Below are 18,646 nucleotides of genomic sequence, written 5' to 3'. Positions count from 1 at the left end.
TCTGGATATTTTTGTTGTTATTCTGTCTCTCACTGTTCAAATAAACCTACCATTAAAATTATAGACTGATAATTTCTTTGTCAGTGGGCAAACGTACAAAATCAGCAGGGGATCAAATACTTTTTTCCCTCACTGTATATGTTTCACCTTTTCTAATAGCACATTTTCACTTCTTTCTTTTCCTCCCCTTTCTTATTACCCTTATTACCCTCTTGAACTGATAGTGAGAGATTAATCATAGCCAAACTTGTGTTTCTGTATTAGGTTAATAACATTTTTAGATTTTAGACCTCTGGTTTGAACAATGTCATTATGAAATACGGCATATGGTAACACTTTGAGGCAACAGGTTTAATGCTTTAATACTCGTAATGTCATGTGTCATCTAGAAATGTTTTCTTTCTGTTTTTTGTCTGTTGTAGGCCTAGCTGTCTTTTCCCTGTATTTTACCCATGCACAAATCACTCAACCAACCTCTCAACTGATAGAACAAAGACTCACTACTGTTTTCCTCCTCTTACCGTTTAAAGATTTGGTACAAAGAGGACTTGGGAGGAGGAACAGCTCTGTCAGACACCCCAGAGATGGACAGAGTTAAATGCAATCAGACAAACATTAGCACGGTACACTATAGGGTGACCCTGCCTGTCTTCACTCAGTCTACGCTTCCATGCCATAGGCTCCATGTTGAACCCCCCCCCCCCAGATCTCAAATTTAACAAAAAAAAACACCATATAATGTTTTAATCTCTACATAATTGCAACTATTTTTTCTTTTCACATTTTCAACCCCGTTTTGCAGAGTTTGTGCTAATCATCAGAACATTAAAATAATTAATTAACGTTACATCTAAGATCTGTAATAAATTAAACCAAATATCTACCTTTCGTTCGCTCAGAGGTTCCCTAGTCAGTTCATAGTGTTATATAATTTGCAGTATATTCTGTAAAAGCAAAAGCACTTAACTGCTGTTGACATGCAATGTAAATGTCACAACTGTGTTATCTACCTGCTTTATGCCAGCTGCATTCTCACTGTCTTCAGTGAGGCCATCGTCCTTGCTGCTGCTGCTGTATGCGTGTAGTGTACGTGTAGTATACATGTAGTGTACAGTACGTGTGCTTTATATTTGTTATCTGTCTTGCTTTGTCTCTGTCTCTGTGTTTCTCATGGAACCCCTAGAGTAGGTCAAGGACTCGTTGTGTCGGGGCACAGCCATCTCAGACCTACCGGGGGTGAAGAACGTTCGTGAGATGCAGAAGAACATCAGCTCGGTACTCGAGTTTCTATCTAGTCCCTCCCATAAAGGAGGCCCCCCATAATTTCCCTACCAACAAACCCCAAAACACCTCTCACACTCTCTGTCGTATGACCCCTAACTGACCTCCAATAATGCCCCCTAAAGCATCAGTGGTTATTCTCCTGACCTTTGACTTCTGTGTGCCAAGATGAAGTCTAGCACTTCAAAATAACGTAGCGGTACAAAAATAACTGTCCTCCAAACTAAAGCCCTAAATAGATTCATCCCTTGTTTGTTTTCTTGGTTTTCTATTGGTTGGTTTCCTACCAGACAAACAAATTGCCTTTTGCTTTTTCTTCTCCATTTTTTGTTTCTATTAATCTTCATCATATAATGTTTTTGTCTTTTAATTCTATTTCTTCAGTTTTCTTTACTGAAGTGCTGTGAGATTTTGAAACGGTAGTCTAACTATAACCCAAACCTTTGCATGCATTTTATGGCAGCCCTCATACGTTTACCATCTCCTTAGTTTTTATTTGAGTGGGCAATAAACCCTGTTTTTGACTGGTTGTCTCTGTGTTACTGTTTAAAGATTCAGTACAAAGAGGAGCAGCTATATCAGACCCCCCAGAGATGGACAGAGTTAAACGCAACCAGCAACACATTAGCATGGTACAGGTTTTTATACTGTCGTTCTTTACCCTCCATCTACAATCCATATAGTTCTACAGGGGCTTGATGATCAGGAGCAGGACAGGAGTATATCATTCATTTATTGATTCATTTATATACTCCTGTCTGTCCTGCTCCTGTTACGCAAGCCCATGTACAACTCCAACCCCACTTTAATTCCCTGTCCAACCCTTTTTAGTCTTACCCCAGCCCAAAACCTATATCTGTTAAAAAATGTCCTAATGTAAAAATGAAGCGTACTATAAGTAGACAATGATTTAAAAATAGAATATTAAAACATGTCAAGTTCTCTGGTAACATGAAGCCACAATATGTTTAAACAATATGTTGGTGGCGGAACCCCTCCCTGTGAGTACATGCATATATCTAAATAGTCTATATTATTTCAGAAGAGGTGTATGATCCCAAAATATTTTGCTGAAGTTGCTGCTGTGTCCCATGTGTTCAATCTAGCTTTATTCTTCTGCATACGCTCTTGTCCCTTGTGCTATTAACAGTTCAATGTCATTTGTAGCTACAGTGCTTCCTGTAATCTGTTCTCTGCTGTCCGATGTCTCTGGTTCACAGTTGCTCTCTCTGTGTGTGTTTGTCCATTGTGACATCACCTCTCTTCTGCATGGGACCATAATGCTGATCTGATGGGTAGATAAAGTACAAGGACTCGTTGTGTCGGTGCACAGCCATCTCAGACCTACCGGAGGTGAAGAGGGTTCGTGAGATGCAGAAGAACATCAGCTCGGTACTAGAGGAAACCAATGCCAACACGTGTTTCTGTGTTTTTCACTGTTTAGTCGAGATTTGTGCGTGATCCTCCCTTACCTCCTTAAACTGTCTTCTCTATCGGTTCAGCCCTTGTCATCAACAATCAACCCTGATCCTAATACAACACATCATCCTTCTCCATCCTTCCTCGTTCCTTTCAATCTATCCTTCCACCTTCCGCCCTCAGTAAATCATCTTTGACTCCCTTCATTCTAACCTCAGCTAAAACACCCTCTTCAAAATTACTTCCTCACATTTTGAGTGTTTTTGCGTAACCTTTTTTTAATTTGTATCTCCACAGCAGCGTTCTTCCTTTAAGATGTGTGCTATTTATCTCCTGTTTTAGTGTGGCAACTAACATCCTTGCCATGCTGTGGAGGCTGGGATGTTTTAGTGTGTGTTGGTGTGTGTTGGATTGTGTTGTTGCAGTGTGTCTCACTGTCCCCTGGGGGCTGTGCTTCTGCCCTGTAGGTGTTGTATAAGGACAGTTCTGCCAAAGGAACGCCCCAGGTGTTCACTCCAGAGATGGAGAGAGCGAAACGGAACCAAGAACAGATTAGCTCGGTACACCAGCCGTCCTCCAGGACCTGTGTGCCCCTTTAGATCCCTTTAGAACCCACGTTAACCCTCTCATCTAACTCCCTCCTGTTCTTCTTCTGGCTCTAGTTAACCTCATTAATCAGATCTACAGTAGTCATCCTCTGCTCTCCTCATCTATTTGTATATCATGGCTAACCCTCTGCCTTGTTATTGAAACTAGTCAAGTCCTCCTTTTCCCCTGGCTTCCTCCCACTCCCAACACCCCAATTAAGGATTGGAACACACCCTCCTAACTCCATTATGAATTGGGACACGCCCTCTTAATCCACCCCCACTCTGAAGGTTTGAATCTCCCTGCTAATATCGTCTGAGGTCCCAATAATAAGCCCTTCTCAGAGTGACCCTATCTGTTGTTGTTGTGCCACATTCTGTCACACACAGGTTCAGCAGATAAAGGGGGTTAACTCTGGTGCTGACGTTGTTCCTCTGCTGTCCTCTCTGCTGTCCCACAGGTGCTGTACTCTGACAGCTTCCGTAAACAGGTGCAGGGCAAGGCTGCCTTTGTGCTGGACACACCTGAGATGAGACGCGTCAAGGAGACCCAGCGCAACATCTCTGGAGTGAGTCAATTGTTTTTGTAGATGTTATAATATCTCTTGTAGGCTTGTAAAGAGTATTTTTCTTGTAATAACACATGCCAGACAAAATTTCTCACATTCATAATTCATACCCATGTAAAACCATACCACTAAAGTTGAAATATTGTCTTACCACTGGGTCCTTTATTAAAAAGTAATAACAAATGCCATACCAAGTTGATTACTCATTCCCGACTGATATAAAACCATCCCACGGCTCTCTGTCCACCAGGTGAAATACCACCAGGACTTTGAGAAGAGTAAGGGCAGCTTCACTCCCACCACCTCTGACCCCGTGATGGACCGCGTGAAGAAGAACACCCAGGAGTTCAGCGACATCAACTACCGTGGCATCCAGAGACGTGTGGTGGAGATGGAGAAGAGACGCGTGGTGGAGCACGAACAGGAGACAGTCACCGGTACACACACACACACACACACACACACACACACACACACACACACACACACACACACACACACACACACACACACACACACACACACACACACACACACACACACACACACACACACACACACGCTGTGCCGAGACCCACAAACACCAAACAATTATTCTACATCCATTTGATCTATGTTGTAACAGCCGTTCTGTAAAACCTGTCTGTTCACCCTCAGATCTGCGTGTATGGCGCACCAACCCCGGCTCTGTGTTTGACTACGACCCTGCTGAGGACAACATCCAGTCCAGGAGTCTGCACATGATGTCAGGTAAGAGAGAGAGAGAAGCATCACACCTGAACAGCATAATCCACAGGAAACTCTTTGATTTGGCATATAAACATCTATAATCATTTATAAGCATTATGATTTTATTCATAATGGCCTAGTCATTCAATATAAAGTGCAACCAATATTTGTAGGTTTTGTTGAACCCTGACCTTTGCCCTCTGTGTGACAGTCCAAGCCCAGCGTCGCAGCAAGGAGCACTCCCGCTCCACCAGCGCTATGAGTGGTGTTGGCGATGAGAAGTCTGAGGTGTCTGAGGACCCAGCCCACCACGTGTCCCTGTACAGCAACGGCTTTGCTACCACCTCCATGGGTAGGTCTACTGTAGTAGGCCCACCTCACACAATCACAACCCAGTTCAGATATCACACCATCAAACCCATAGACACTGAGTGTACAAAACATTAGGAACACCTCCCTAATATTGAGTTGCACCGTCTTTTGCCCCCAGAACAGCCTCAATTCGTCGAGGCATGGACACTACAAGGTGTTGAAAGCGTTCCAAAGGGATGCTGGCCCATGTTGATTCCAGTGCTTCCCACAGTTGTGTCAAGTTCGCTAGATGCCTTTGGGTGGTGAACCATTCTTGATACACACAGGGAACTGTTGAGTGTGAAAAACCCAGCAGTGTTGCAGTTCTTGACACAAACCGGTGCGCCTGGCCCCTACTACCATACCCTGCTCAAAGGCACTCAAATATTTTGTCTTACCCATTCACGCTCTGAATGGCACACAAACATGTCTCGATTGTCTCAAGGCTTAAAAATCCATCTTTAACCTGTCTCCTTCCCTTCATCTACACTGATTGAAGTGGATTTAACATGTGACCTCAATAAGGGATCAGATTCACCTGGTCAGTCTGTCATGGAAAGAGCAGGTGTTCCTAATGTTTTGTACACTCAGTGTAGATGGCAGACCTTTATATTCAAGTATCGTCAATACTTGGTACAGTCAGTGCCCTGTTCCCAGCTCGCTCTGGTAGAAGTATCTATACCTAAGGCCTCATTCTAACTGTGACAGCTGACTAATGTCTTTCCTATCTGCAGGTTACACACACACCAAGACCGTGGAGCTGCAGCAGAGGTCTTCCTCTGTAGCCACACAGCAGACCACCGTGTCCTCTGTCCCCTCCCACCCTTCCACCACCGGGGTGAGTACTGTACCAGGCTCACAGGACATAGATCATTACCGTGGCAACCAGTCATCGTTGATGTTACTGACTGTGAAACAGAATTAGATTGTATTGCCTCCACATTGAGAAGGGAGATGCCAGAGAAACAGGGAGGCGTGTTGGAGTTTTGGGCAAATTTCCTTTTGGTGGGGTTGCTGTGCACTACTCACTACCATGTTCCAAAAATGTATGATAGTAAGCTATCCGTGGCTTTCTCTATATCAGCTGTCATTACTAAAACATTTTTTGTCCCGTTCAGAAAACTGTGCGTGCCATGTATGACTACTCCTCTGCCGACATGGACGAGGTCTCCTTCAAGGATGGTGATGTTATCGTAAACGTGCAGTCCATCGACGAGGGCTGGATGTACGGCACTGTGCAGCGCTCAGGGAAGACTGGCATGCTGCCGGCCAATTACGTTGAAGCAATCTAAAGACAAGTCCCACCCACCCCTCCCCCCGGAGTGGGTGAGACACATCCACCTGGCCACCATCTACGGCTGAATCTGTCGCTTCGTAAACCTGTTATATGTGTAGACGATCGCTTAGATTAGATTTTTGTAGCTGTAGTATACATGCAATTCTTGTTGATGCCCGTTTCCCAAGGCCCTGTGGATGTGACATGAGAAGCTGAAATGTATAAATACCTATATAGACTACTGTAGAAGAACATTCATCATTTTCCAAGACCTTGTCTTGAAAGAACAATATGACGAAAAGCCCATTATTTTGTAAATTGCAGACAGAACCTTATTTAATCAATGTCGGTTAAATATTTTTGAAAAGCTTTACTGAAAGTTAACTTTCACACAAAAACAGATGAGCTTACATGCGACGTATATGGACGATAGGAAAGTGTAACGTATGGAGAGAATAAAGTTGTTTAATCACCTAAAACCACAAGGGGTTGATGAAGAAAAGACGTAACCAGGGGTCTGTTCCTGAGGATGTAACATTACGGAACGTTCAGATAAGAATATAGTGTAGAACAGATATGATTGGCTAATAGAGCGGACACGATTCCCTATTCTTATTTCTATCAGCGAGTTTCACCTCCCTGAATACACCCGTTTGAGAAGCCTCTTCCCTCCTGAAGTCGCCGAAGGCTGGTCACTCATTGCATGTGTTTCGTTCCCTCGTCTGGGGGTAAAGGAAGTAAAATACCTTCGATCAGTAGATAATAAAACGCCAACCTGCTGCACTACTGAGGTCTTGTGTTCTTATTTCTCTACCTTGTGGCCTCGCTACATTACATATAGTTCAAGCCAGACACCACTTTACGCAAGCTGCTAAAGTATATTGACAAGCTGAAGCAGAGTCAGTTTTTTAGGGAGCTGTTTTATTGACAAAACAAACCCTACCCTGGAGGCAGGTAATGTTGTGGCCTGGACATCTATGACAGCCTCAGTACTGGCATTAAATCATGAATTCAGAACAGAAGTACATTGCCTTATGCTCACATACTGTATACAACTTCCCATACATCCAAAGAACAACACTGTGATACAGCCTCCGTCTTTCAAACCTTTATTTAAATACATAACGTAAAAAGTGCCATCCTCCTGACCACAATGTATCGTTAAAATATCACTTCCTGGTATAGCCAATCAGACAATGCGTCGCTTTCACTCTGTTGCCATGACAACTAATCGCCACCACTACTTTTTTAGCCTGAACTAGCATTTATAAAATGTCGCCATCAGAGAGGACAAGGAAAAAGGCCAAAGAAAACAGGAGTTTAAAAACACAATCCAAACAGATCCTGGTGGACTTGTGGTGTAGTACTTGGTTAACTCTTAAAAAAAAAAAGATCTTAAGAGTCGGAGTGTGAGAGGGGAAACCTTGATTGGGGTTTGAAGTCCATGGGGGCTGGGGGGCCCCGGCCCCCACATAAACAAGACCTCTGTAAGAATTCAAACACCCAATGTGCCGCCCCCCACAATTGTCAATAGGCATCTTCAAGAGACTTCACGTGGGGCATTCCCAAATGATGTAATCCAAACCCTGGGACTGTATAGTGTTTGGATCAGGGTCCGCTGTCTTTGTTCTGAGCCAGTAGTCTGCTCTGCAGCTGCACCACCACAGTCCTCATCATGCCTCCCAGCTGATCATGGATCTGAACCAGCTGGTCAGAGGAGCAGTGGCTCAATCCCTCCCCAGTCAGATGAGCCGCCAGAGACTCCACCTCCAACAGCAGACCCCCCTCAGCAGTCTTCTGGTGGTCAGGCCTGCTCTGGTCCGGTCTCTCCTCTGGATGCTCCTTGGACACTGGCTCATCCAACAACTCTGTGACTACAGAAGGGAACATCATGCATGATAATCATCTATGATATTGAGTTCTGTTCAGTGAGCTGAATTAGAAATACAGCTTAAAAAAAATTGAGGTTTATATAAAAAATGTATTTGTGGCAAGTTCAATTGAGCAATTTCACAGCCACTTATTCTCTTACTGTACAAATTTGCCTTTGGCTTTGGGTCAACACAGGTTAATTGAACTCACCTAGAGCATCTCCTGGAGTCTTGTCCTCTTCCTGGTTCTGAGGAACAGTTGGTTCCTCCAGCTCAGATGTCATCTTCTCCATCTCCTCAAAACTCTTCAGCTCATCACTACGGCCCTTCCGCTGAAGCAGTGACAAGGTGAAACGATCCATTACAGAACAAATAGATAAACCACCTGAACTGTGCCCATCTCTACAAGAATTAACCGCGTATGACAATTATCATTAACTGTGTAACACAAATATCTCATTTGCATTTTCAGAAGGTAGGAAAAAGTCACAGGTTTTAAGTTTGGGCAAAATACCTGCTGTTCATGGTATATTTTAAGTGCTTTCTTCACATTAGAAATCTTTGGGGAACGAATGGGAAGGTTCTTGATTTCACTTGGTGTGAGAGCACTGAGGTCTCCAACAGTTTTGATATTCCGGGCTCGCACAAGCTGGCCAAAGCCACGAGGCCTGAGGATAAATAATGACAGAATATGTTAAAGCAGCTATCAGCAGTAGAAGGAATAGCAAAACACCCTCCACACTCGTTGTTTCGGTAAAAAGCTGAGGGACGGGACTGGAGAAATGTAACACGCAAATTCATAGAGCTATGGATGCAAGGACTGACCATCCATGATATCAAAATGATTGTTTGAACCATGTTTTGAGGCTATACAGTGTTTGTTCACAAACATTGGAGAAAAACAAGCTTATATTTTGGGTTCTCATGGAGTGTGACAGTTGAACTAAGCTCATGGGGCATTTGTAAGTTATATTCTTCAAGAATCATTGGATACATATCAGTACATTTATAAGTCCAAAAATGTATGTAGCAATGGCTGATGGCCCATTTTAATTATAAAGAAATGCCTAAAGCTTTGGATATCTGCTACAGTTGTATGGGAACCCATGTTGGATTGTTGTTCTCTTGTTGCAACTCGCATTGTATTAAACTTGATATATTGTAGAAGCAGTTCATTTTTTTGGGACCAGAGTTCTCTGGGTTACACTAACCACATGTTGGAGGTGATCTGAGGCAGCACTGCTTCCACAGGGGTAGAACAGTGGACCAGGGCCGGGTACACACAGTCTTTAGGGATGGGCCTCGGCTCCTGGCCCAGCTCAGAGATCTGAAACAACATTCATCAAGTCAGAAGCTAAGTAGGAATGACACTCGGGCACATGCACAACAATCATGGACAGTAAACCAATGGACCAAATTGGCTGTTCTGTCTATATGTAGTGAATGTATGGATGCTGCAAAATGAATGTCCTTGTGGATAATAAGATCATCATCTAATCCATTAGGTTTTACGAAAAGGATTGAATTTAGGATTATGATCTAGTCTGAAAATAACTTGGGTACTTCCTGTGTATCCGAGGGTACATACCAGGCATTTCTTGGAGCTCTTGTTCCCCGGGCTGCGGAGATTGCGTGGACTGAGGATCAGTAGGCCCTTTGTTGGTGTTGTGATATACTGCAAATAGAGCAGAGGTTAGGCTATCACAGTAAGGGTCAAAATGAAAGAGACATCAAAAAAGTCAAGGGGAAGTTCAGTTAATCTGTGGCCACTGAGTTAATTGTGCAGAAATCAAGTCAGAATATCACTGCCTCCCATTGATGATTTAGGCAAAAGTTGAAGTTTCACACACTTATCTTAACTAAATTGAGCCTTTAATGATTTAGTGCAGAGTATTTAAAATGACATTTATTACACATCACTAGTGGATCATGTACCTTGGCCTGAGGGATGCTGCTGCTGGTAGTTTTGGTTCTTGGGGAGCTGGATCGGATGACAGGGCTGCGACGGTCAATGTCATCTGCCAGCTCCTGGTGTTGGATTGGGTCAGCAAATGATACTCGTCGAGACTGCGAAATAAAAACTATGTATTAATTTATCACACTTTGTTTTCAAAACCTGCTAATGCCATCATAGATACATCAAGGATTCTCTTCAACTGAAAGCATGTAATTTTCAATTTATACTGACAGTTGAATGCAGATAATTAGAATATATGCATAAATGTATGATTTGTAAATCGTCATTGATTAAGTACACCTGATCACATTACCTTGGTGAAAGGCGAAGGACTCTCCTCTTCTATTGGTCTTTTCTGTCCCTTCTTCAGGATAGAGGTGGAGGGGGAAGCTAAGGGGGACCACAACCCCCTGGTCCTGCCACTGCTGGGGCTATGGCCCACCTCCAGCCCCATCACAGCATCCTTCTGCTTGGGTGGGGAGTCTTGGCACAACATGTCTTTAGAGGTACTTGGGTGATGTAGAGGCACTGGGGCTTCGTGAAGGCCAGAGGACACAAGGGTAAAAGAGTTTAAAGGAGATAGATCTAGGTCATTATTGTCCATCTGGGTTTCTTCACCCTCTTCACACTCGAGGCCAGATACATTGTCAGTTTTTGCCCTCTCTTGGAGAGGAGTGATATCTTGAACGTTGTCCGCCTGAGGCTCAGTGTGGGTTTCTCTGGTTCCAGTAGAGGTGCTGTCAGCCTCTGGCTGTCCTTCTTTGATAGATGTGTACTGCTCCTCCCGTTGCTCCTCATCTAAGGCTTTGGAACACCCTGGCTGGGCTTCCCCAATAGACCTGCCAACATCTTCCAGTTGGTCCTCCTCTAGAACATTGGTAGCAGAATCTGGATGTCTGTTCTCCTCGTGTACTCCCATCTGCTCCTCTGTCACCTCCTCACTGGAGACAGCCACAGGCTTCAGCCCATCTAAAACCTTCCCTGAGGACTCAGAGACCTGAAGACTCAGTTTCTCCTCTGTTGCCTCAGTAGGTGAAGTATCTGGGGGGAGGCCATTGGCAATGGGAGGGGTACATAGTTTGTTTAGTCCATCTTCAGAGATGGCATTTCCTTCAGTGGAAGGCGTGGGAGATTTGGCCTGCTCAGAGTCAGTGAGCAGCTTACTTTGGATCTGTGTTGGCCTGTCACACTCTAGGTCACCATGGTCACTCTCCTGAGAGGAAACTGTGTTGAAATTCGCTTTGCTTTTTGACCATTTATGTCCACGTTCCTTCTTCCATCGAGACATACACGCATCCTGGCTCTTATGTTCTAGATCAGGTTCTACTGAAGAGTCCGTCTGTTGAGAAGAAAGCTTAGTATTTTCACTCTCAGCCTTCTCTGGCACAACGGGGTCAACTGCCTCAACCACACCCCCCATGTCCGTCTCCCTCTGCCCCAGAGCTATCGGAGTTATCACAGGAAGACTTGGAACTACCACTTCAGGTTTAAGGGAGTTGACCATTTTAAGGGCTTCCTCCACATCCTGTGGAATATTGACTTCTAAGGCCTTATTTGATGGGTTTTGCGAGTCTGACTTTAGAGAAGTTTCAGAACTATCCATTGGGATATCTTGGTCAGCCCCTGGCTCTGCTGATCCAACTGTAGCCAGTGGGCTTGGAACCGCTCCAGCTAACGTGGGCTTCCGGCCTTTCTGGACATCCTCCCGGAGTTCTGAAGCATCCGACTCAGAGTTCTCCACGTTGGAGCCTAGTAAGGCCTGGGAGGCATTGCGCCTTTTAGTCCTTCCACTTCCCTGTGAGGATTCTGTATCTCCCACCTGTGAGTTCTCAGTCTCCATGTTAGGAGTTGGGTTAGGGCTGCTGTTGGCTTTTACCTGCTCCTTTAACATCTTGCTTCTTTTACTGGTTCTGCCCCTGGGCCTCAGCTGGCGGTCTGTTGGACTGGTGGCAGAAGGAGCGACCAGAGAATGAGTGTGGCTCATCTCTGGTGTTGCTGCTGAATCAGTGGCCAAATGCAGGCTTCTTTTGACCTCAGACTCAGCCACTTCAATGGGAACCTTGCTTCTCCTGCTTGCTCTACCCTGCGACTGGCTATCTGTTGGAGTGGCTGAAGGTTTGGTTGAAGGTGTACTCTTTGAGTCAATTTGGCTGAGTAGCTCTGTACCGCCTCTCCTCTTTGGCTTGCCTTTACCCTGTTCTTCTGACTCGGTGACCAATTTACTCCTCCTGCTAGATCTACCCTGTGATTGGCCATCTCCTGTTTGATCAGCAGGAGAGGGTGTGGCAATCTGAGAATCACTTTGGTGCTCAGTAGGATCCTGCTTGTCAACCTCATCTACAAAGTCAACCTCCTCCAAATCACTGAGCGGTTTGCTCTTCCAGCTTGCACTACCCCGTGACTGGCTCTCTTGTTGAGATGGTGTGGCTACATGTGAATCAATTTGGCTTGTCTTCTCCTCCACCTTCTGAGCCCTAATACTCTTTAGTTTCTGCTTGCAATCATCCTCCACTTCCACAGCCAACTTACTCCTCTGACTACATCTACTCTGTGATTGGCTATCATTATCAGAGGCAGAGGGGGTGTCCGTTTGAGAGTCACTTTGACTGAGCTCCTCCTCTGCAACACCTCTCTTTTGTTTGTCTTTGACCAGATCCTCTGATTTGCTGCTCCTTCTACTTGATACCGTGCTACCCTGTGATTGGCTGTTGATATCAGCAGCAGGTGAAGGCGTGGCCACCTGTGAATTTGATTGGCTCAACTCGCTCTCCTCCTTGTGACTTATTTTTCTCAGCTTGTCTTTTCCATGGTCCTCCACGTCAACAGCCAGCTTACTTCTCCTACTGGCTCTACCCTGTGACTGACCATCTGCTTGACTGGCAGGAGAGGGCGCAGTCTTTGGTGAATCCGTTTGACACTCTGCCTCTTTGGGTTGAGACTTCCTCCGTTTGTCTTTCTCTTCCCATACCTCTGCATCTTCTCCTGGTCTCAGTGGCCTGCTCCTCCGCCGTCCGGACCGCCTTGGTTCACCTTGGCTCAGATCGGCCTGGGAACTGGGAGAACCTTCCAGAAGACCTTGAGATTCCTCTTCTTTCTGACTGTTGTTTCCCATTACTACTTCTTCAACTGCAGGAACTAGAACTTCCTTCAGTATTTCCACCGGAGTCTGGGTGTCTGGGATGACGTCGTCCTCGTCGGTTTCACTTGTTCTTTTCTCAGCTGGTTTCTCAACCTCAGATTGCTTTTTGTCTTCTGAAGGTTCAGGTTTCTCTCCCTCTTTTTTGGAAGACTGATTCTTGGAGCTTCTAAATCTTGCTTGTTCAGTCTCCTGCGAGTCCGTGTCAGCCCCTGCCGGTGGTTCCGGAGAGGAAGCAGCCTGGCCGGCCCCTGCCGGTGGTTCCGGAGAGGAAGCCGCCTGCGCCTGGCCGCCCCCTGCCGGTGGTTCCGGAGAGGAAGCCGCCTGGCCGGCCCCTGCCGGTGGTTCCGGAGAGGAAGCCGCCTGGCCGCCCCCTGCCGGTGGTTCCGGAGGGGAAGCCGCCTGCGCCTGGCCGGCACCTGCCGGTGGTTCCGGAGGGGAAGCCGCCTGCGCCTGGCCGGCACCTGCCGGTGGTTCCGGAGGGGAAGCCGCCTGCGCCTGGCCGGCACCTGCCGGTGGTTCCGGAGGGGAAGCCGCCTGCGCCTGGCCGCCCCCTGCCGGTGGTTCCGGAGAGGAAGCCGCCTGCGCCTGGCCGGCACCTGCCGGTGGTTCCGGAGAGGAAGCATCCTGCTTCTGGCTGTTAGCGGTCCTGGTGAGGGGGCCTGTAAACGTCACCACGCTGGCAGGACTAGCAGGCTTCCCCTCAGCATACTTCTCCAGAGTGATGAAAGACTGGCGACGACTGTTGGTTTTCTGAGGCGTCCCTGAGACCATGTCAGAGCAGCCAGAGACGTCAGGGTTGGTGCCCTCTCTGGTATCCATGGCAGAGTCATCCTTCAATGAAACGTCTTCATTGGCATCCTCCATGGAAATGTCTGCAGACTCAGGAAGTAACTCATCAGCAGGCTCCTCCTCTCCCTTTGCAGATTCTGCTGTCTCATTGGTTGGACTGATATATTCCTGGGTGTCGTCAGCAACGTCCTCCCCCATTTCCATGTTTTCTTCTGGAACCTGTGACGAAAATAATGAGACATTTGTATTTGGGGATTTTCACTTTAATTTTAAGAAAAGGCCTGTTGGCTATGAAGGCACCCATATGTTTTCAATCAAAAGAAAACCGTTTATTGGGGCAAATAAGGACATTTCAGACCTCGGGGGGTAAATGGAACAATGAATAGCTTGTGTTGTTAATTTCTCTTTACCTCCGCTTTAACCTCATCCTTTTCAGCATTTTCGGCTTGCTCATCTGCTGGCAATTTGTCCCTGTAAAAGAAATGCATGTTTTAAACATTGGGTCCCCCACAAAGCAATCTTTCTTTCTTCAGAGATTAGTGTTATTCAGTGTAACGGCAGCAGTCAATAAGTACTTACAGTGATTCCTCCTGACTCTGTGTGTACTGGGTGAAGACCGTGGTATCAAGGGAAGCATCCAGGTTGTTGTACATGGCAGGAATGTCAACCCTTTCAAATAAAACCCATACAAAAGCTTTGTTACTAGAAAGTGAGAAAGAATCATTTGTATAACGTCCGGTTTATTTTGTCTAAATAAGGCTCCATGAGAAGAAGAAAAAAAGTATTCAAGGGACTTTCTGGTTAAATAAAAAAAGAGCTGATTTGCTTGAAACTGACCTTTTGGTTCTCTTGACCTCTTTCTGGTGCTCGGTGAGGACTCTCTCCTTAGTCTCGGGGGGTATGAACACAAAGTCTATAGAGGCCTGCTCCTCCAGTTCTTCTCTACGAGGCGGCTTGGGAGAGCCAAAGTCGAGCTTCATCTGTTGGGGAGGGAATAGAAATCATCTCCAATATGACACAGATGTTTTTGGGGGGGCTCTATACTCCAGCACTTTGGATTTGAAATGATACAACGACTAAGATAAAGTGCAGACTGACAGCTTTAATTTGAGGGGATTTTCATCCATATCGGGTGAACTGTTTAGAAATTGCAGCACTTTCTGTAAATAGTTCCTCCCCCTGATTTTAGGGGGACAAATTCACTTATGTGTATTATAGTAAAATGTTGTATTTGGTCCCATATTTCTAGCACGCAATGATTACATCAAGCTTGTGACTGTACAAACTTGTGGGATGCATTTGCTGTTTGTTTTGGTTGTGTTTCAGATTATTTTGTGCCCAATAGAAATTAATAGTAAATAATGTATTGGGTCATTTGAGTCACTTTTATTGTAAATAAGAAAATATATTTCTAAACACATCCACATTAATGTGGTTAGTACCATAATCCTGAATGAAACGTGAATAATGATAGAAAGTTAGACGCACAGATATCATACCCCCAAGACATGCTAACCTCTCACCATTACAATAACAGGGGAGGGGGGTATGATATTTATGCCTCTAACTTTCTCACTAATCATTATTCACGATTCATTCCGGATTATGTCTAATAGTAGAAACAAAATTAATGTAGAAGTGTTTAGAAACATTATCTTCTTATTTATAATAAAAGTGACTAAAGGTGAATCCAAAGTGCTGGAGTACAGAGCCAACAAAACAAATTGTCAATGTCCCAATACCGTTGGAGCTCGCTGTATATGAAAGCTACCTAGCTTATCTGGCTCAGACTGGCACTGTGATAACTGCCAATTTATAAAGGGCTTCAATAAATGTGATTGGTGGGTTCTGAGAATAGAGAACTAAATAAAACTGGTCCTTACAGAGACAGGCTTGGATGTCTTGGAGCTCCTGTCCTTCATCTCTCCAGCCCTCGCCAGTAGAGAGTCTCTCTTCACCCCAGGAGTCATCTGCACTCCACTCAGCTTGGTCTCCAGCTGAGAGCTCTCACTCTGCACACACACCCAGAACATAATCCAGGGATTAGTATACCATTCATATGAAACCAGCTTAGATGTTACTTATTCAACAGGGAAAACACTCACCGAGTACTGTCCACTGAGCTCACCTGGAACTTATTCAACAGGGAAAACACTCACCGAGTACTGTCCACTGAGCTCACCTGGAGCTTATTCAACAGGGAAAACACTCACCGAGTACTGTCCACTGAGCTCACCTGGAGCTTATTCAACAGGGAAAACACTCACCGAGTACTGTCCACTGAGCTCACCTGGAACTTATTCAACAGGGAAAACACTCACCGAGTACTGTCCACTGAGCTCACCTGGAGCTTATTCAACAGGGAAAACACTCACCGAGTACTGTCCACTGAGCTCACCTGGAGCTTATTCAACAGGGAAAACACTCACCGAGTACTGTCCACTGAGCTCACCTGGAGCTTATTCAACAGGGAAAACACTCACCGAGTACTGTCCACTGAGCTCACCTGGAGCTTATTCAACAGGGAAAACACTCACCGAGTACTGTCCACTGAGCTCACCTGGAGCTTATTCAACAGGGAAAACACTCACCGAGTACTGTCCACTGAGCTCACCTGGAACTTATTCAACAGGGAAAACACTCACCGAGTACTGTCCACTGAGCTCACCTGGAGCTTATTCAACAGGGAAAACACTCACCGAGTACTGTCCACTGAGCTCACCTGGAGCTTATTCAACAGGGAAAACACTCACCGAGTACTGTCCACTGAGCTCACCTGGAGCTTATTCAACAGGGAAAACACTCACCGAGTACTGTCCACTGAGCTCACCTGGAGCTTATTCAACAGGGAAAACACTCACCGAGTACTGTCCACTGAGCTCACCTGGAGCTTATTCAACAGGGAAAACACTCACCGAGTACTGTCCACTGAGCTCACCTGGAGCTTATTCAACAGGGAAAACACTCACCGAGTACTGTCCACTGAGCTCACCTGGAACTTATTCAACAGGGAAAACACTCACCGAGTACTGTCCACTGAGCTCATCTGGAACTTCAACAGACTGAAAGCCAGGTAAGAGGATAGGAGTGTTCTGCTTCACCTGGCTCAACACTGGCCTGGAAACAGAAAGAAGCATGAGCAAACATGAAAACCTGATCATTAGTTTAGGTCCAGACCCAGATTAAGCCTAATTCTGGCCTAAAACACTTTTAATGGATATATACAAAACATTATTTGGCTCAAACTTTAACTTCTAAATGTAGATTCTTACTTGAGTTCTTCTGGGTAGACGAGGACCAAAGCATTAGCGAAGGTTGCGTTCCAGAACTGTGTGACGAGGGAACGGATGTGCTTTCGCCGGTGGAGGAACAGGACACAGAGCAGGGGGGACAGCAGGGACAGCAGCTCATCATCATAGGCCAGGGCTGAACATGTCTGCAGGCAGCCCAACACATCAACCAGGAGCTTCTCCAGCTGGAGGAACGGGAACACAACCACCCAGACAAAAAGGATTGGTTAAAGAGCTGAAGCTTGCAAAGAAAGCATAGCCAATACTTCTATAATATCAGTGCAGTAGTTTATATAGAGATACATTTCAGATCAAATCTTATTTGTCACATGCACCGAATACAACAGGTATTTCACCTTACAGTGAAATGCTGAATACAACAGGTGTAGACCTTAGTGAAATTATTGACTGTACGTTTGTTGATCCCATGTGTAACTCTGTGTTGCTAAGTTGGTCGCACTGCATTGCTTTATCTTGGCCAGGTCGCAGTTGTAAATGAGAACTTATTTTCATCTGGCCTACCAGGTTAAATAAAGGTGAATAATGTTTTTTTTTTTTTTTTTTTTTTTTTTAAATGTAATGCTTACATACAAGCCCTTAACCAACAATGCAGATCAAGAATTAGAATTAAGAAAATATTTACTAAATAAAAAGTAACAAAATAACAATAACGAGGCTATATACAGGGGGTACCGGTACCGAGTCAATGTGTGGGGTACAGGTTAAGCTGTTAAGGAGACTTTTGGACAAAGAAAGAAAATAGTAAACATTTGAACACACTTTTGCTCCAAGACTTGAGGTGGATTTCAGCTGCTCATTTGGAGTCCTCCCAGGCTGTTCATAGAGGGCTGTGAGGGGCTGTGTGAGAGAGGCCAGGGCCTCCTGGATGGCTGTAGCCAGGGCCAGATTAGAGAACAGGGTAGACAGGATGGAGACCAGGGCCAGGCCTGTACCCTCAGGGACAGTCTCAGGAGCCTCAACAGCATTAAAGGCCTCCAGGGCCTGGACCAGCAGGGTCTGGAAGGTAGACAGGTTCCCAAGGGCTTTGCTTTTCTTACGCACCCAGGCCAGAGGGGTGTGGGGAGCTGGAAAGGACAGGAAGGTAAGCAAACATCAAGGCCACCCATGCATACAAAGGATTTGTTTGGATAAAAGCTTCTGCTTAATGAGATATCTATCTATAGATAGCTTACATTTCATCTTCTGTTGAAACTGTGGAGTGTATGGAGAGAAGTCAGAACTCTCAACGATGACCAGGAGGATGTTAGCAACCGCATCTAACGTTGACGGAACCTGGAAAATGATCATAATACAATCAATGAATCTGAACAATGAAAACTATTGTGCAGCAGTATAATATTCTTATTCAAAGGGCTAACAATCCCAGT

General features: G+C 45.3%; 2 protein-coding genes across 20 annotated transcripts in view; one reads left to right on the top strand and one right to left on the bottom strand.

Moving 5' to 3' along the window:
* LOC139539080 (nebulin-like) overlaps positions 1 to 6,995 on the top strand; it is a 104,008-nt gene extending 97,013 nt beyond the window's left edge. For 13 of the 19 annotated variants that reach the window (XM_071341803.1, XM_071341806.1, XM_071341804.1 and 10 more), the window contains 7 exons: positions 3,168 to 3,260; positions 3,749 to 3,856; positions 4,107 to 4,293; positions 4,514 to 4,606; positions 4,797 to 4,937; positions 5,671 to 5,774; positions 6,055 to 6,995. In XM_071341803.1, the coding sequence (XP_071197904.1) occupies positions 3,168 to 3,260; positions 3,749 to 3,856; positions 4,107 to 4,293; positions 4,514 to 4,606; positions 4,797 to 4,937; positions 5,671 to 5,774; positions 6,055 to 6,228 (900 nt within the window). In that variant the 3' untranslated portion in view covers positions 6,229 to 6,995. Of the gene's footprint in view, positions 1 to 1,183; positions 1,276 to 1,833; positions 1,914 to 2,501; positions 2,674 to 3,167; positions 3,261 to 3,748; positions 3,857 to 4,106; positions 4,294 to 4,513; positions 4,607 to 4,796; positions 4,938 to 5,670; positions 5,775 to 6,054 lie in introns of those variants that run through there. The other 6 variants (XM_071341815.1, XM_071341808.1, XM_071341817.1 and 3 more) reach the window with 5 other exon arrangements.
* A 310-nt stretch (positions 6,996 to 7,305) lies between these two features.
* The window catches only part of LOC139539082 (telomere-associated protein RIF1-like), a 37,965-nt gene continuing 26,624 nt past the window's right edge, over positions 7,306 to 18,646 (bottom strand). The window contains exons 20-34 of the mRNA XM_071341819.1: positions 18,452 to 18,551; positions 18,039 to 18,343; positions 17,241 to 17,443; positions 16,992 to 17,085; positions 15,852 to 15,980; positions 14,806 to 14,948; positions 14,548 to 14,637; positions 14,379 to 14,439; positions 10,354 to 14,187; positions 10,019 to 10,150; positions 9,672 to 9,758; positions 9,295 to 9,410; positions 8,598 to 8,751; positions 8,295 to 8,415; positions 7,306 to 8,086 (exon numbers count right to left, since the gene is read on the bottom strand). Of these exons, the coding sequence (XP_071197920.1) occupies positions 7,821 to 8,086; positions 8,295 to 8,415; positions 8,598 to 8,751; positions 9,295 to 9,410; positions 9,672 to 9,758; positions 10,019 to 10,150; positions 10,354 to 14,187; positions 14,379 to 14,439; positions 14,548 to 14,637; positions 14,806 to 14,948; positions 15,852 to 15,980; positions 16,992 to 17,085; positions 17,241 to 17,443; positions 18,039 to 18,343; positions 18,452 to 18,551 (5,835 nt within the window). The 3' untranslated portion in view covers positions 7,306 to 7,820. The remainder of the gene's footprint in view (positions 8,087 to 8,294; positions 8,416 to 8,597; positions 8,752 to 9,294; positions 9,411 to 9,671; positions 9,759 to 10,018; positions 10,151 to 10,353; positions 14,188 to 14,378; positions 14,440 to 14,547; positions 14,638 to 14,805; positions 14,949 to 15,851; positions 15,981 to 16,991; positions 17,086 to 17,240; positions 17,444 to 18,038; positions 18,344 to 18,451; positions 18,552 to 18,646) is intronic.

The sequence above is a fragment of the Salvelinus alpinus genome, chromosome 14 (assembly GCF_045679555.1).
Source record: "Salvelinus alpinus chromosome 14, SLU_Salpinus.1, whole genome shotgun sequence".
Classification (NCBI taxonomy): Eukaryota; Metazoa; Chordata; class Actinopteri; order Salmoniformes; family Salmonidae; genus Salvelinus; species Salvelinus alpinus.
Note: the sequence above shows the minus strand (reverse complement) of the source record. Positions and strands in the feature narration are given on the sequence as shown.